Below are 17,017 nucleotides of genomic sequence, written 5' to 3' on the forward strand. Positions count from 1 at the left end.
TACGTGGTGTCCTCCCTCCCTTCTCCCCTGACGTGCATTTTCCATCTGAATTCAGTATTAAACAAATCCATAGTAGAGTTGATCCCCTTGCAAACTTAAAGCAATGGCCCTGGGAATGGCAGTGGGGAGGAAGAGGCAGCACAGTAAGAAAACTTCATTTTCCAGAGGCTGAAAGACATTCCGCTGAAGCAGCTGCGTTTTGAAGGGGAGCGTGTGACCTGGATCCAGGCCTCGGCCCTGAACGAGCTGCTGGACCTCAAAGCGCAGTACCCTGAGGCCAAGCTGGTGGTGGGGAACACGGAGATTGGTAAGGGCGCGGGGTGGCCCTGGGCCAGTCTGCCCAGTTCAGCCCCTGTGGCTGTGTGTCCTCTGTGTGTCCTCTTTTGCCCTCACTTCCCCATTTCATATGTGGAGTAGTAACACCTCCTCTAAGGGTTGTCCTGAGTACTAACTGAACTCCTTGCTGACTGTTCTCCGTAAGCACTGACAGGGAGCCTGCTCTGCGCTGGGTACTCTGGGAGAGCCAGGGGTACCCAGATCACCTGGACCAGACCCCTTCCCTTCAGTGTCTCCCAGTCTAAAGGCGGAGGGAGCAACGTAGCTTACGTGTCTGGGCCGGTGCCTGATGGACACTAGGGGTTCCATAAAGGTCACTCTCTTGCCCTCCCTTTTCTGGGGGTGATGTGGTAAGGCTAGGGAGAGGAGATGTCCAAGTGTGACTGTGCTGTGTTGCCCATGAGTGTGGCCACCTGCCGTGTGGTACCACCACCTGGGACCTGAGGCCCGCAGTACGTGAACAGGTCAAGGAGACACGAGATGTGCAGCTCTCGGGCTTGGCCCTTGAAGACACAGGAGCAGAGGTGCCCAGGTCCCTGCTCGTCTCCATCCATTTATAAACCTGGCCTGGCCCGTTTCCACTTGGCTGGACCCAAGCCCAGTGGGGATCCAAGGAGAGGATGGTAGCACAGCCGAGGTCTGCCTCAGAGGAACCCTGGTTTGGGGGAACTTGACATGCTTTTAAGCAGCCAAGTCCAGCTTGTGGGGGACTCCTGGCTCTGGCTCTGGAGGGACCCCCCCGAGCCCTGGGTTCTGGTTGGTTCTTCAGCCACAGAGAGGAGGGCCTGGCTCAGGTCTGTGCTGGTGAAGTGCTGAGCTGGGCCACCCTTGTGAGCACAGGTGCTGTGCAGAGTCCCCTGCTGCAGTAATGTGACACATCAGGATGGCAGGGTGGCCTGTGAGACGTGCCTCAGGTGATATGACCACAATGGCTCGCCTGTGTAGCCATGACCCAAGGGCCCAGGGTCCCACGAGTTAAGGTGGAGAATGACAGGCTGGAAGAATATTTGGGGTCCTTGGGTATATGACATGTTCCTCGCCACGAGTCACACAATGTCCTGGGCTCAGTTAGATTCTAAGAGAAAGGCATTCACAAAGATATTATAAGCTCCAAGTTAGAAATAATTGCTTAAGACCACGCCACAGCTCTACCTCCTCCCTCACACGCACTCCGCACAGTGTAACCACCTACCGCCATGACGTCGGGGGAGGTGGGTCATGGAGAACCACAGCTCTACCTCCCTCCCTCACACACACTCCGCACAGTGTAACCACCTACCGCCATGACGTCGGGGGAAGTGGGTCATAGAGAACCCCTTATCAAAATGAGCCACTTAGTGCCTCCATCTGCATTCTTTGACCTACGAGCTGATGTTCAAACAGGCCAGACTCCTCAAAGCCTGCGCCTCCCTTCAGAGACCCTCAACAGCACCGGAAAGGGGCGGGGGGGGGCGGTGATGCACAGACATTTCCTTCTTACCCTTTTCCATCTACAGCCCTGTGGGCGGGGCTGGGAGAGGTGCTGTGCTAACTGGGTCTGAGGAACAGAAGCAGGTCTGTTCGCAGAGGTTTCTTACTTGATTCACCGGAAGGACAGAAACCAGACACAGACATTCGGTCCCACCAAGCCATGCACCTTAAGAACTCAGACAGATATTGGGGACCGGGAGGCCAATTTGAAGTTTTCTCCCTCAGTCAATTTTCCTGTTTTGTCTGAATGTTAGACTTTCATATCATATTACTATTACATCCCAATTCTAATAATTGCTCCGGTGCTGAAATATGCCCATTCTTAGCTGTGTAATTTGGGCAAGAAACTTAACCTCCCTGTGCCTCAGTTTCTTCATCTATAAATAGAGAAAGTCACAGTATTTCATAGTGTTATTGTGAGGATTGAGTTAAAATATGTAAAGTGCTTACAAGCGTTCCTGACTTATTTTCATGCCCTTTTTCTAGTATTGTGATTAAACACGCACGCACATATGCGCACACGCACACGCACACACACACACCACACACACGAATTCGAGTTCATCTTATTTGAATTCCGATGGGTTTTTTTGAGAGGGAAAGACATAGCTTTCAGGCTGATTGTGCGGAAACTGCACTTACTCTCACATCTTGTCCACTGCACCCCTAATCACCCCCAAGTCACCCACGGAGCATGTTATGATCGTGAATATGTCCTCCGTCCTGTGTGCGGTGGTGGGGGAAAATGCCATGGTGACAAACAACAGACCTATAACTTGAGGCTTCTTGTTTCTCTTCAGGCATTGAGATGAAGTTTAAGAATCAGCTGTTTCCTGTGATCATCTGCCCAACCTGGATCCCTGAGCTGAATTCAGTGGAGCATGGACTGGAGGGTAAGGGGAAGTTTGCCTGAGCCCACAGAGGGGCTGGGACGCTGGAGGTGGGTCATGCGGGGGGATGGCGAGTGCCAGGAAAGACTCCTCTTTGGCTCCCGCTGCCGCCTGCATTTTTGGGAGCCGCCCTGCATGGGGAAGGCGGGCACCCTCAGTGCCTTCCTCCTCGGGGCATCCATGGTAGGGGCCAGCGGGCAAGGGGGTTGGGATTCTCTGTAGTTGTTCTCTATCCTGGCTGCATGTTAGAATCGCTCATGGAAATAGGGGGTAGGTGGGGGGAGTTTTGGGGTGCTTTTTAAAAAAAATGCCAAGACTTCACCCTCAGAGATCTGATTTTATTGAGTTGAGAACCACTGGTTTAGAGAAACGAGCACTCTGGTTGTAGGGTCAGCAGGCCTGGGGTTGAGTCCTGGCTCTTTTATTAGCTGTGTGGCATTGGGTAGGTCACTTGACCTCTCTGGGCCTTAATTTCCTCATCCACATAAGGATGTGCGTCCTGGTTTAGCCTTAGTGGGGCTGCTGTGTACGGAAGTGCTTTCCGAGCTGTGACGGGGATCGCTGTCATTCCGAGCGTGTGTTCCCAGGTATCTCCTTCGGAGCCGCTTGCCCCCTGAACTCTGTGGAAAAGACCCTGCTCGATGCGGTTGCTAAGCTTCCCACCCAGAAAACAGAGGTGCTCAGAGGCGTCCTGCAGCAGCTGTGCTGGTTTGCCGGGAAGCAGGTCAAGTCTGTGGCGGTGAGTCCCTATTTAGGGGCCCAGGATGCACGTTTTCATCGCAAGGCGAGGGGCGCTAGTCTGGACTCTGCTGCAGACCCAATGGGTGTCAAACTTAAGTGCTTAGAATTGCCTGGGGTGTTTGTTGAAAATGCAGATTCCTGGGCCCCACCCTCAGAGCGTCTGACGGCAGGTCTGGAGTGGAGCCCACGGGTCAGGTTTTAACAAGCCCCACAGGTGTTTCTGATGAAGGTGGCCTGCGGGCCACCCTTGGAAGCACCCACGCTGTGACTCAGTCTTTACCCCTGAGGTTGGAGCCACCTGCCCCCCTCTTCCTGGACTTGGCCAAGGCTGCCAGCAGGTGAATGAGAGATAAGTTAGGGAGAAGCCGAAATAGGAAGGGGGACTGCCTATCAGAGCTGGGGAGAGAACCAGAGGTAGACCCCCTGAGAGGAGGGAGAGGCCCACCTCTTGACTGTTTGTAATAAGTCTTCAGACTAGCCCCCAGATTCTGGGTTTGCAGACGGCGTTCTCACACCTGGCGCCATTTCAGTCTCACAGTTGTTGATGGAATTGGGAGAAAAGCTGGCCCTCCCATTCCACTGCTGTTGTTGTTTTAAATTAGAACAAAAAACAAAGCAAAACAACCTACTCCCATTCTCATCACCCTACGCCAGGCACCTGTCTCCTTTGATTACAGATAAGGAGACATAAACCCAGAAAACTCTGCTGAGTTCCCAAGCTCAGATGCAATCTACTTCTGGGAAGGATTTTTTTTTTTTTCCCTGGAACAACTGGTTCTCTTCCTCTTTTCTAATAATAGGAACCTTGTGTCTGATTCTCCTTACATTCTTTGCCAAGGAAGCTCAGTTAGAACACACTGTTCATCCTTAAGGCTTCCTCCTCATTTTCCTTGATCTTTACCTTTTATTTCTCTTTTACTAAATCGCTATGGCCTCTGTGATAAACCACATCAACCCTTTCAGAAAGAGTTTGGGTGAAATCGATCAAACAAACAATTTAAAGGGGCTGATCCCGGTTTACCAACAGGTAAATTTCAGAGCTGAGAGCCAACCCCAGGCACTGGAATCTCTTGCATGTTGCCCGAATGCCCAAGTTCTTACTGTGCTGATCCTGTGTCTCCACAGGGGTGGAGAACCTCAGGGCTCTCCCTTCAGCAGGTGTCCCCCACCTTCTGTGTGTTCGGGAGCCGGCTGTGTGAGCAGGGCTTTCCTGGGGTGGGCTCTCTCACACGCGCTCTCTGCTTGTCCTAGTGCATTGGAGGGAACATCATCACAGCCAGCCCCATCTCCGACCTCAACCCTGTGTTCATGGCCAGTGGGACCAAGCTGACCATCGTGTCCAGAGGTGAGCTGCCTCATACAGTGGTCAGGAAAGAGGGCTGGGGATGGGGTGGAGTCTCACAAGGTAGGTCACTTTCTGGAGAAGCAGAGCCCAAAGTTCAATGATGCAGCTGTCCTAAAGTTTGGATCTCTGGCAGCTGCAAAGGGAGATGTACCCAGGTTGGGGACCAGGAGAGCTGGACCATCACTTTATTAAGAATTCACAACAGGACCTGTCAGCCAGATGCCTTACTTAGTGGTGTGTGCTGGGGCCAGAGTACACTGCTCACCACAGCTGATTGCTGGGTTTTCAGAGAACCTGAACGTTTGTTAAACATGGCAGCTATTAAAACTTAAACTATATAACCTTACAATGAAATAAAGTATATTTAAAAACAAAGGTAATGGACTTATATACACTACCAAATGTAAAATAGGTAGCTAGTGGGAAGCAGCCGCATAGCACAGGGAGATCAGCTCGGTGCTTTGTGACCACCTAGAGGGGTGGGATAGGGAGGGTGGGAGGGAGATGCAAGAGGGAGGAGATATGGGGATATATGTATATGTATAGATGATTCACTTTGTTATAAAGCAGAAACTAACACGCCATTGTCAAGCAGTTATACTCCAATAATGATGTAAAAAAACAAAACAAAGGTAATAAGTACTCAACATTCACCATTTCCCAATTATTTTATTTCATTTTACAGTTGTCTCTGCCCTTGAGGTTATTTCCATTTATTATATTTGTAGAGGGAAATGCTGCATATGGGTGTATTCCTGTCCATCTTTCCTCGTTGGAGGGTCCCCAAGACCACCTCTGGGTTTGATGACTCTTAGGAGGTCAAGGAAGCCTCACAGGACTCAGCGTAGAGTCTTACTCGTGGCTATGACTTGGATAGAGGATAGAGGATAGAAAGCAAAATCAGCAAAGGGAAAAGATGCATGGGGCAGAGGAAACCAGGCACAAGCTTCCAGGGCCTCCGCCCAGGGGAGTCACACAGGACATGCTCAATCTCCCCAGTAGTAAGTTGAGCTGTGACAACACATGTGAAGGGTAGTCTACCAGGGACACTCGTTAGAGACTCAGCACCCAGGGCTTTTACTGGGGGCTGGTCATGGAACTCTGCCTGGCACGTACCAGAAGTCCAGACTCCCAGGAGGAAAGTCAGGTGTTCAGCATAAACCATATGATGTGTACAAACATTTCAGGCCCAGTGAGCCGTTCTTATCAGGGAATGGTGGGAACTCTCCTGAAATCCAAGGTCCCAGAGGATAGCTAGTGGCCAACCTTGTAAGCAGGACTTTCAGAGGAGGGCAGGTCTGCTGTGTCAACTCTTTGCTACCCTCCTTCCAACATCACACTGAGCGATGTTGCTCTTTTAGCTTTACGTTGGCTGTGGTAGGAGTATCTATACCACATAAACTAGCAAATGCTTTGAATCAGGGTTTTTTCTCAAAGAACTGATTGTTAAACAGTCACCAGCACACCAGTGCTTAAGGATTTCAAATGGAGCACCTTGGCCCCCGTTGTGCCAGCCACTGCCTCTGACTGTGGGCATCAGAGACCAGGATGGAGAATTCCACTGGTGGTCTGTCTTATGCTTTCCTCACATTGGTCCCTCTCTGTCTTGCCTCTGTACAGGCACCAGAAGAACGGTTCGGATGGATCACACCTTCTTCCCTGGCTACAGAAAGACCCTGCTAGGTCCAGAGGAGATACTGCTCTCCATTGAGATCCCCTACAGCAGGGAGGTGAGATGCTGTCAGAAACATCCTGAATCACCCCTACTCCTGCCAGGCTCCAGACAGGGAGACCAGAGCCTGCCTCGGGAGCCAAACTTAGCATCTCTTCACTTTAACATTGATGTTCTTGTCTCTGAACATTGCCTTTAACCAACCATATTACTCTCTGAGTAATATGGGGGCACAGGGCATAATCAATGAAACCAGAGAGGTAGATGTGTGATCCTGAGTGAGTCATTCATCTTTCTGAGCCCCAATTTCCTCATCTGTAAAATGGGCCCATGTTACTGACTGTGCAGGTTATTGCGAAGACTGAAAAGAAAGAATTCATAAGGTTCCTGGAAGATATCCAGGAGCTGGTGGAGATCACCAGCTAGTGCTAGTGACATAGTTCCAAGAACACAACTAGTTGTGGAGTATCCCTGCCCCAGTTTTCGTATGATGAAGTGTGGAGTTTGCATGCTGGGTAGAGAAGCTACCTGTGAGTCAGGTCCTCACATGCTGACCTTGGGCTTGACAAGGTGCTTTTTCCCTGACCTTGCCCTGTGTTGTCTTGGATGGATTTCTGCTTCACGAGAGGGTTTTCTGGCTTGTTGGGGCAGGTCTGGGCTCCTCTGGCCGCCTTGCTCTTGTTCCTTGGGGCCTGTGGTGTCTTGAGCTGGTGTGGTTTTGTCCTACACATTCCACAGTGGGCCTTTTAGAAAAGTGATCTGTGAGAGCCAGGAACCAGCTGTAAAGGAGAGTATTAAGGGTTTACCAGAGCTTGTGCTTTAGCGAGTGTTACAAGGCGTGTTTTGCCCTTGCTGATTTTGACCTCCTTCATGAGAATACTAATTAAATTAAAGCAGTTATATCCCTGTAGTGGTTTCTTAATGATTTTCCAGCCTGTCCTTATAGACCGTTTTGAACAGGGATTCCCAGAGTTTTTGTATTTCACAGATCAGTAGATTTTTATTTTTTTTTAATTATGAGGTGGGGAAAGGAAGAGGAAACAGGCATAGCACTGCCCAGTTTTTATTTTGCCAGGTAGGGGCATTAACAAAAAACATTTTATAAATGAAAAGAGGTTTTAATACCCAGAATTAGGTCTTTCTCAAGAAAGAACAGCTGATGACCTGATGCTGACGCTGCATGAACCCCGGGAAAAATGTTGCCGTGGACGAGCACAGTCCTGGGAGTGAGCGGCTGGAACCTCTGTTCCAGAACCGAGTTCAAGCTCTGGGCTGATTGCCCCAGGGCCATATCAGACATCAGAAATCTAGACAAGCTTTCTCATTAGGAGGGGTCTCCGTGGCTTCTTCAACAAAAGCCTGGGGCCATTTTGAACCTCAACAGTGGGCCTCCTCGCTTCTCCAGTAAACCTTTCCTTAAACCTCCCACCTTTGACATTCATCAGAACTTGTGGTGCCAGGGTGAGTTCACACCTTGAGCAGAACCTGAAACAGCTGGTTCTTACCTGGAAAGTAACTCACGCTCTCCTCCTATCTCCAATGACAGAGATTGGTTGGATCCGGGGGAAATGTATGTTCAAAGCACAAAGGCAGCTACTGTTTCATAGTGAGTCTTTCTTTCAGGAAGCAAGATTTCTAACCATAGCCAGTAGACTGGTAGGAGACACAAGGCAGGGAGAGCATCTGCAGAAGCCACAAACACCTCCATCTGATGCTGGGTCTCAAACACCCTTTGGCATCGCACTGTACCTGCTTGAGAGGTGGTCAGGCCAGTGGAGCCTTCAGAACAGCTCTGGGGAGGCCGGGTGGACATGATACCAGGCACCAGGATGGGGAAGCCGTGGTGGGGCTGCGGCAGTCTCTCAGGAGCCTTCGTGAAAGCACCTTGTCCCCTCCTGCTCTTTGGTTGAGAGCACCCAGTTCTCCTGTGTCCCTGATTTCCCATTTTCCAGACTGATAGGCAGAAATCCTGGCCCTTTCCCAGCTTCCAGGAACATTATCTGGAACTTCTCCTGAAAGGTGGCAGTCATGTCCCGATCGTTGACCTCTACCACCAGCTGTTGGCTGCTCTGTGATGGTCTCACCACCTCACCCCACCTGTGTCCCTGCTTCAGGCTCACTTTGCAGTCCTTGCAAAACAAGGGAGGAAACAGGTCTTCTTCTGTGATTTTCAGGGTGAGTTTTTCTCAGCATTCAAGCAGGCCTCCCGCAGAGAAGATGACATAGCCAAGGTGACCTGTGGCATGAGAGTCCTGTTCCAGCCAGGAGCCGCGCAGGTAAAGGAGCTGGCCCTTTGCTATGGTGGAATGGCAGACAGAACGATCTCAGCCCTCAAGACCACGCAGAAACAGCTATTGAAGTAAGAGCTAACGGCAAAATAAAACTGCTCCTCGTGCTACTGATATTATCACTGCTGCTGCTACTACTATGGCTACCAGCAGTATTACCATTGCTGCTACTACTGTTACTACTGTAGCTGCTTCTACGACTACTACTGTGATTTCTGCTGCCACTGGTGGTATTACTATTAATTGTGTTGCTGCTGCTGTACTACTATTCGCGTTGCTACTACTGCGGCTATTACTAATACTATTACTACCTATTGCTGCAGCTACAACTACCGTTACTATTGCTACTACTGCTGCTGCTTCTACTACTCCAATTGCTACAGCTGTGCTACTCATATTATTTCTGCTACTATTATTACTGCTGTTCTCCTACTACCATTACTGTTATTCCTATTGCTATCACTACTATGACTAATATTACTATTGTGGCTACCGCCACTATTATAGCTGCTACTACCACCGCTGTCTCTTCTACTACTGATATACTATTATTGCTGTTACTCCTAGTATTACTACTACTGGGGTTACTGCTGCTGCTACCTTTAAAGATGCTACTATTAATGCTATTATTATTGCTGTTACTACTACTGTTACTGCTACTACAACTATTACTATTGCAACTAGCACTGCTGCTGCCACTATTACTACTAATAGTATCACTACTGCTGCTGCTGCTGCTTCTACTACCAGTAGTATCACTGGTGCTCTTGCTATTACTACTGGTGCTTCTCCTATTTCTGTTATTACTTCTGCTTCTACTACTATTACTATTGCTTTCACTACTACTATTACTGCTTCTGTCACTGTTAGTATTACTGTTAGTATTACTACTACTGGTATTGCTGCTGCTACTATTGCTATTGCTACTATTACTGTTACTGCTGCTACACTATTATTATAGCAACTGCTATTACTATGGCTACTATATGGCAGCAGTTGTACCAAGCACTTTGCTGGCACTGTCCTATGTAATCCTCACAATAACCATATGGATAGATAAAGCTTAACTTTGGAGTTTGGTTCCTTGGTTCCAATTCCTGGCTCCAATACTTAACAGATGGGTAATATCAGTCAAGTTACTTAATTTTTCCATGTCTCAGTTTTCTCGTTGGTAAAATGGGTATGAAAATTTTCCCGACTATACCTTTTAATTTAAATTGAAAACGACATTTCATATAAATCACTTGGGACATTACCTAGTACATTATAGGAACTCAATAGATTTACCTATTATTTACCTATTATAATTTTTGTGGTCTTTAAAAAATTGTATCTATCTTTAAAAAAGAGAAAACTGAGGCTCAAGGAGGTTCAGTAACTTGCCTAAAGTCACATAACTGTAAGTATCTGAGCCACATTTTGAGCTGAGGTTCATGACTCTAAGGCCCTGTGAAACCACTCACACAATGGATTCTGAGAGCTGGCTGGGAGTGCTCTCACACAGCCTGCTCTCTGGCAGGTTCTGGAATGAGAAGCTGCTGCAGGACGTGTGTGCAGGCCTGGTGGAGGAGTTGCCCTTGTCCCCAGACGCCCCAGGTGGCATGATTGAGTTCCGGCGCACCCTCACCCTCAGCTTTTTCTTCAAGTTCTACCTGACAGTGTTGCAGAAGCTGGGCAAAGAGGACTCAGAAGATGTGAGTTTGGGGCCTGGGCAAGGCAAAGACTTCCTGCAGCACCTGTGTTTAGGGATCTGGGAAGCTGGCGGGGTAGGAGAGTGCCGTGGACCAGGTGGTAAACGTTCCTCTCCTCTGGATGTCTAAGGACAGAGGAGCAGGGACCAGGGACACAGCCTAAGGAGCCACACGGAGATGGGAGCCAACTGGGTGGCTGAGAGGCAGAGCACTGGGCTGGGAGTCGGGGATGTGGGTTCTTGTCCTGGCTGTGTCATTACCTTAGGTGAGAACTTGAGTAGGCCACCACTCTTTCTATGTCTTAGCTATAAAAATCTGGGGGCGGGTAGACCAGATGATCCTTCCAGCAGTGTAGCTGGTACAGCTGTGGTTGTGTAGTTAGAATGGGAATGTGATGTGATGAGAACGTGAGGTGGGGCTACTACAGCCAGGGGAGATGCGCATCCAGGAGAGGATGCTAGTTGAGGTAGAGTCTTAACTCCTGAGATGGGTTTGCCAGCAAGTATTTATTTTGCACCTGTTACATCATAAGATTGTACTGTGTGCACTAGGGGTGGCAGCGGAGAGCCTAGTGTGGGAGAGAACGGGATCAACAAAGGTCAGCCTGGTGTGACAACTGAGGAGATGGAGTGGGGGGTGGGGCACAAAGGAGAGAAGGCTTCACAGCTGTGGGTGCAGCAGAGTGAGATCCCTTTTTATAAACATTTGTAATAGTTAATTTTTTCTGATTATGTAAGTAATAAATTTGTGGAAAACTTTAGAAAATACAGAAATGTATAAAGAAAAAATTAAAATTACTCTCAGATCTTAGATAAAGCCACTGCTAATATTTTTCCTTATTTCTCTCATCTTTTTTCCTATGTTTATCTGTCCATCTGTCTGTCATCCTATTTGTCTGCTCAATGTCTCTCTCTCTTTCTATCTGTCCTTCCATCTGTCTATCTATATATCTATCATCTTCCTATCTTTTGATCTGGATATATCATTTTCTGAATAGATTTGATGTCATACTGCATAGAGAGCTTCACGTTCCCCTTAATTTTGTTGAGATGATACTATGAGAATTTCCCCTACCACTAAATATTTCCCACAGAATTGAGGAGAAAAAGGATGACTTTTCCAGGAAGACTGAGGGAGAGGGATATTCCCAACAGAGAAAGCAACATACATAAATACAGGAAGGAGGGAAACTTTGGTTTGGTGTGTCAGAGGAAGTAGGGTGCAGGGGTGGGGAAAGAGAAGCTGTCAGAGCCCACGTTCGGATGTTGAGATAGATCCAGCCAGTACCAGGAGTGTAAATGAGGAGATGAGAAAGTTGTTACTTTTACCACTTGGGAACAACCAAGGATGGGACCAATGATAGAAATAGTCATGATCACCTCTGTTATCTTGTCTCCACAGAAGTGTGGTAAACTGGACCCCACCTATTCCAGCGCCACCTTACTCTTTCACAAAGACCCTCCGGCCAACATCCAGCTCTTCCAAGTGAGTACAGACTGTATGTGGCTAATATCAGTGGCCCTTGCAGGGCACCTCAGATGATGCTGACCATTGGTGAGTGACCGACTCACACTGTATGTGGGTGCTTAAAGCTCCTTACCGTTGTACATAAATGTCTAGTGAAGGAAATGGGAATTATATTAATGTGAATGCAGCCATTTCCCCCCTTGCTCACCTAAATTTCTCTCTTGGGATTCCTCTCATCTTCACCTGCTCCTTAAAAAGCATTTTTTCCCCATTTTGTTTTTTTCTAGTTCCTCTGCAGGGCTAATGTGCAAAGCTAGGAGTTCTCTTGAGCATGTAAACTAAACAAAATTTTTAAAACCCTATTTATATCAACAGTAATTTTTTGAGAGGTATTAGTTAAAGGGTCAGCTGTAAATGTTTTGGATTTTTGTGGGCCACATAGTCTCTGCTGCAATTCCTCAACTCCATCATTGCAGCACAAAAGAAGCAAGAGGCAATAATACATAAATGAATGCGTGTGGCTATGCACCAATAAAACTTTATTTGTAAAACCAGGGAGTGGGGCTTCCCTGGTGGCGCAGTGGTTGAGAGTCCGCCTGCCGATGCAGGGGACGCGGGTTCGTGCCCTGGTCTGGGAAGATCCCACATGCCGCGGAGCGGCTGGGTCCGTGAGCCGTGGCCTCTGGGCCTGCGTGTCTGGAGCCTGTGCTCCGCAACGGGAGAGGCCACAACAGTGAGAGGCCCGTGTACCGCAAAACAAAACAAAACAAAACAAAAAAACAAAACAAAAACAGGGAGTGGGCCAGATTTGGCCCATTGTTGATGATTTGTAGACCCCTGCTCTAGATTGTAATGGTCCAAAGCATAAACTCTGGGCCTGACTGCCAGCACTTGAATCCAAACTCTGCTATCACATAACTGTGTAACCTTGGACAAGTTACTTTCTCTCGGTGCCTCTTGGGCAAGTTAATTATGCCCAGTTGCAAATGTGGCTAATGAGGGCCCCTGTTTCACAGCATGGTTTTGAGGATTCAATGGGTTAATAAAAGTGAATAGCTTAGGTAGTTCCTTGTATATAGTAAACTCTCAATAACTACTAGCCATCATTATTATTACTTTGAAAAAACACACAAAACAGTGTTGTATTATAAACTGAATACGTTTTAGAACATTTTGAAAAATATGGAAAAACATAAGAAAATAAAAATCACCCCAAATCTCACCTCCAAGAGAAAATCATTATCATATGTTTGTATACTTCTTTCCATTTTTTCCTATGCATATATGGACATATCTGTACTATATTTATAACATTTTTCCACAGAATTTTGAATCATTACCCACACATACAATGTTGTATGTCCTGCTTTTACACTTAGCATGAGCATTCTTTCCTTCTAATTAAAATTCTTCAGAACTATCTTTTGACAGTTGTGTGTTATTCCATCCTGTGAGCATAGCATAGTTTATTTACGCAACTCAACAAATGGACATTTAGGTTCCTTGTTTTGTTTGCTCCTGCATATAGTCAGCCGTCATCTGTGGATGTGGAGCCCATGGATACAGAGGGCCAACTGTACTGCCCCATTTTATATAAGGGACCTGAGCATCTGCAGATGTGGGTATCCATGGGGCGTCCTGGGCGGCTGCCCGTGGCTGACTGTATAGTGATACTGTGACCACTCTTCTCAATGCCTTCTTACCTGCCTTCTGTTTCTTTCACCCTGTTCCCCGCCTGCCTCCTCCATTCTCACTCCTCCCATTTGCTTTGGCCTGAAGCTCTCCGTGGCTCCCTGGGGCCTCTAGGGGAACAGTGTCTCTGCAGCTCTGCCTGATTGGTGGCCATGTTGTTCCAGGAGGTGCCCAAGGGTCAGTCTGAGGAGGACATGGTGGGCCGGCCCCTGCCCCACCTGGCCGCGGCCCTGCAGGCCTCTGGGGAGGCTGTGTACTGCGATGACATCCCTCGCTACGAGAATGAACTCTTCCTCCGGCTTGTCGTCAGCACCCGGGCCCACGCCAAGATCAAGTGCGTGCAGAAAAAACACTTGGGAAGGGGGTGCAGGGAACACCTGCCAGGCCCTGGAGATGCCATGACGACAAGCCTCCTCCAGGGCCTCCCGGTCCAGAGAAGAACACAGCAACTCTTTTTAACACCAGTCTGGAGAGAAACAGGAGACGTGAGGGGCTCAGGGATGCTGGGAGGGTGGGGGGATGACATTGGAGAGATAGGCAGGGGCCAGATCAGGAAAGCCTTGGGCTGCTGAACAGGGACACTACACTTGGCCAGAAAAGCAATGAGGAGCTGCTGAAAGGCCTTTCTTAGATCTTCACTGTGGATATTGGGCTAAACTTCAGTGCACATCTTCAGGAGAACTTGAGTCAGCACCAAAGGGAAGAAGGAGGCCTTAGAGTGCCTGGCATTGACTTCCCATTCCAGTGTTTAGCAACCTGACCTTGGCTTGTGTGCTTAAGCTCTCATTTTCTCCATAGGGTACTTTTGTGAGGATCAGTGGTAGTGTCCACAAAGGACCCAGCAGAGAATAATCACTTGTACCCATTTGTTGAACCTTGAGAGCCCAAATGGCAAGAATTTCTATCTCGATGATGATGGTGATGATAAAACACTCACGTCACACAATATTTGCTGCAGCCTGGTTTAAAGCATTTTACACATGTGGCCCTATCTCTTCCTCGCCACAACCCTATAGGCAGGTCATATTATTATCCCCATGTTCCAGATGAGGAAACTGAGTGGTACAGCAAAGGCCCTAATGTGCTGAATCTGGATAGGTATTAGCTGTGATGTGGGTGTTGGAGCTCTCCAGAGTAAATGCTTTTCGGTTCTCTTGTACTTGGAGACCAAAATAGGGCATTGTACAAGGTCCATAGGGACAAATGTGTCCTATTCATCTTATATCTCCCACAGCACTCAGCACAGTGGCCTCCACGTGGTAAGCATTTAATCAGCATTTGCAGAATAGGATAGGATAGGATAGGATAGGAGGTAGAAAAGGGAAGCGTTAGGGTGGAGGAAAAACTGTCAAAAAGAAGACAAAGTTATCCAATTGGGTAATGGGTCTTTTTTTTTTTAAGATGAAAATGTTTTCCAGTTTAAGTTCATGGATCCCTGAATTCTATCAATAGACCCTTTGAGGGTATAGATCCCTGTTCTAGATGATAGTATCTGTTCTCCCTATGAAGGGATGGATGGGATTGGATGGGGAACTACAAGGAGCAAGATTTATAAGATATAAAAGTATAGCTGGGCTTCCCTGGTGGCGCAGTGGCTGAGAGTCCGCCTGCCGATGCAGGGGACACGGGTTCGTGCCCCGGTCCGGGAAGATCCCACATGCCGCGGAGCGGCTGGGCCTGTGAACCATGGCCACTGAGCCTGCACATCCGGAGCCTGTGCTCCGCAATGGGAGAGGAAACAACAGTGAGAGGCCCATGTACCGCAAAAAAAAAAAAAAAAAAAAAAAAGTATAGCTGAAGATATTTTAGAAATTTTCTCTATTATACAATCTTTTGGGAAAGAATTACTGATACACAGGTAGAAGCAGAGCATAGTTCATCACTGAGTCAGGTGACAGGTGACAGGTCTTCTGCTTGTTTTCCTCCCTGGCCCCTCACATTCCTCCTCCTCCTTGCAGGTCCATTGATATTTCAGAAGCGCGGAAGGTGCCAGGCTTTGTTTGCTTTCTCTCTGCTGATGATATTCCTGGGAGTAATGAAACTGGACTTTTTAATGATGAGACAGTCTTTGCAAAGGATAAGGTACATCTTGGATTTTTTTTTTTAAAAAAATATGAAGTTAGTGAAATGAGTATTTAAGTTTTAATTTGTGTTTTTTCCTCCAAATCCCTGATCTTGAAAAGATTATACATTTGCACATATCACGGCCATCATCCAATTAGCCAGTATTCAGGACAATCAGTAAAGGGATAGAATATGCCTGGTAGCACTTTTACTTTTAACTTAATGTTTATTTATTTATTTCATTGATGGCTGCAGCTTGTACATAGTATAAGACATAGTAGGATGACTCCATGCCAAAGTGGCATTAAAAAAAGGCCTGTGACTGTATTTTAACAAACAATCAGGTTCTTAAGTGTACAGTATTAAACTCCTTTATTAAAAGAAAATAAAAATACACTAAACAAACCAAACAGAATAGGAATTACAATTACAATACCACCACTATGTGTATTGATAATTCACTTACATGAAAGTTTATCTATTGATTTCAACCATATATGGAGTTCTGCCAAAAAAAAAAAATTCCAAACATTCAAGGCAGCTGCTACAAAAACCTGTATACTCATAGGATAGTTGTCAGTCATTTTATAATTCCAGTACAGATCAAATGTTGCAAATTGGAGGTTGATAGGTGTTGCTGAAGGACAAATTCAACTTATTATTAAGCTAAAAGTGAAGGAGGGAATGAAAAACTATAACCCTGAGACACAAGGACTCTGAAAGGAGAGCGTTTGATAGAAGACAAACTGCTTTACAAACTTCCAGAGCCTCTAAGACCATAACTAGCATTATGGTTAGTGAGAATCAGCCAGGTTCAACAACCACGAGGCTAACCAATTAAGTCAAGAGCTTAACTGGGTCCTGAAGAGGTAATTATCAGAGACAAGACATGTTAAGTATTGGTTCCTATTGTCAGAAATCTCATCTTCCCAAGTGATGAGTTGGACAATTTTTTTGTTTATTTTTGGAAGGATGTTGGGAAAAAATTATCCCTGAAGGAGATCCATGAAGTTTCTATAGTAACTGAATTTATTAAATGAAAAGAAAACAATAATCATTAATTATTCTATAAATCTAACAACCAAAAAAACTGGTTTATAGGTCATCACGTCTAAGAACCAGTATTGGGGAATGACCACTTTGGGGCATCTAGGTGAAAGATAAGACATGATTGCTGCCTCTGAGAAACTTTTGGTATAAATCTGAGAAACAGAAGATAAAAGAGAGTAGAGTGGTAGAAAGAAAATAAAACTGGAAGTCAAGAGTTAAGATTTAGTCATGGTCTAGTAGTGAGGCAACTGTGATCTTGCCATCTGGGTCTCCATCTCTTAATATGAAGAACAAGGGTGTTGGGGTAGATC

General features: G+C 46.9%; 1 protein-coding gene across 5 annotated transcripts in view; it reads left to right on the forward strand.

The window, feature by feature from the left end:
- Positions 1-17,017, forward strand: part of XDH (xanthine dehydrogenase) — a 61,344-nt gene that overhangs the window by 19,256 nt on the left and 25,071 nt on the right. For 4 of the 5 annotated variants that reach the window (XR_003434103.1, XM_027113458.1, XM_027113457.1 and 1 more), the window contains 10 exons: positions 166-307; positions 2,607-2,699; positions 3,284-3,435; positions 4,689-4,782; positions 6,403-6,512; positions 8,629-8,813; positions 10,262-10,436; positions 11,835-11,918; positions 13,757-13,926; positions 15,551-15,674. Coding sequence is in view for 4 of the 5 variants with exons in the window: in XM_027113458.1 (XP_026969259.1) it covers positions 166-307; positions 2,607-2,699; positions 3,284-3,435; positions 4,689-4,782; positions 6,403-6,512; positions 8,629-8,813; positions 10,262-10,436; positions 11,835-11,918; positions 13,757-13,926; positions 15,551-15,674 (1,329 nt within the window). In the remaining variant the exon portion in view is untranslated. Of the gene's footprint in view, positions 1-165; positions 308-340; positions 869-2,606; positions 2,700-3,283; positions 3,436-4,688; positions 4,783-6,402; positions 6,513-8,628; positions 8,814-10,261; positions 10,437-11,834; positions 11,919-13,756; positions 13,927-15,550; positions 15,675-17,017 lie in introns of those variants that run through there. The other variant, XM_027113460.1, reaches the window with a different exon arrangement.

The sequence above is a fragment of the Aethalodelphis obliquidens genome, unplaced genomic scaffold, assembly GCF_003676395.1.
Source record: "Aethalodelphis obliquidens isolate GAN/ISIS:26980383/991018 unplaced genomic scaffold, ASM367639v1 scaffold12, whole genome shotgun sequence".
NCBI lineage: Eukaryota > Metazoa > Chordata > Mammalia > Artiodactyla > Delphinidae > Aethalodelphis > Aethalodelphis obliquidens.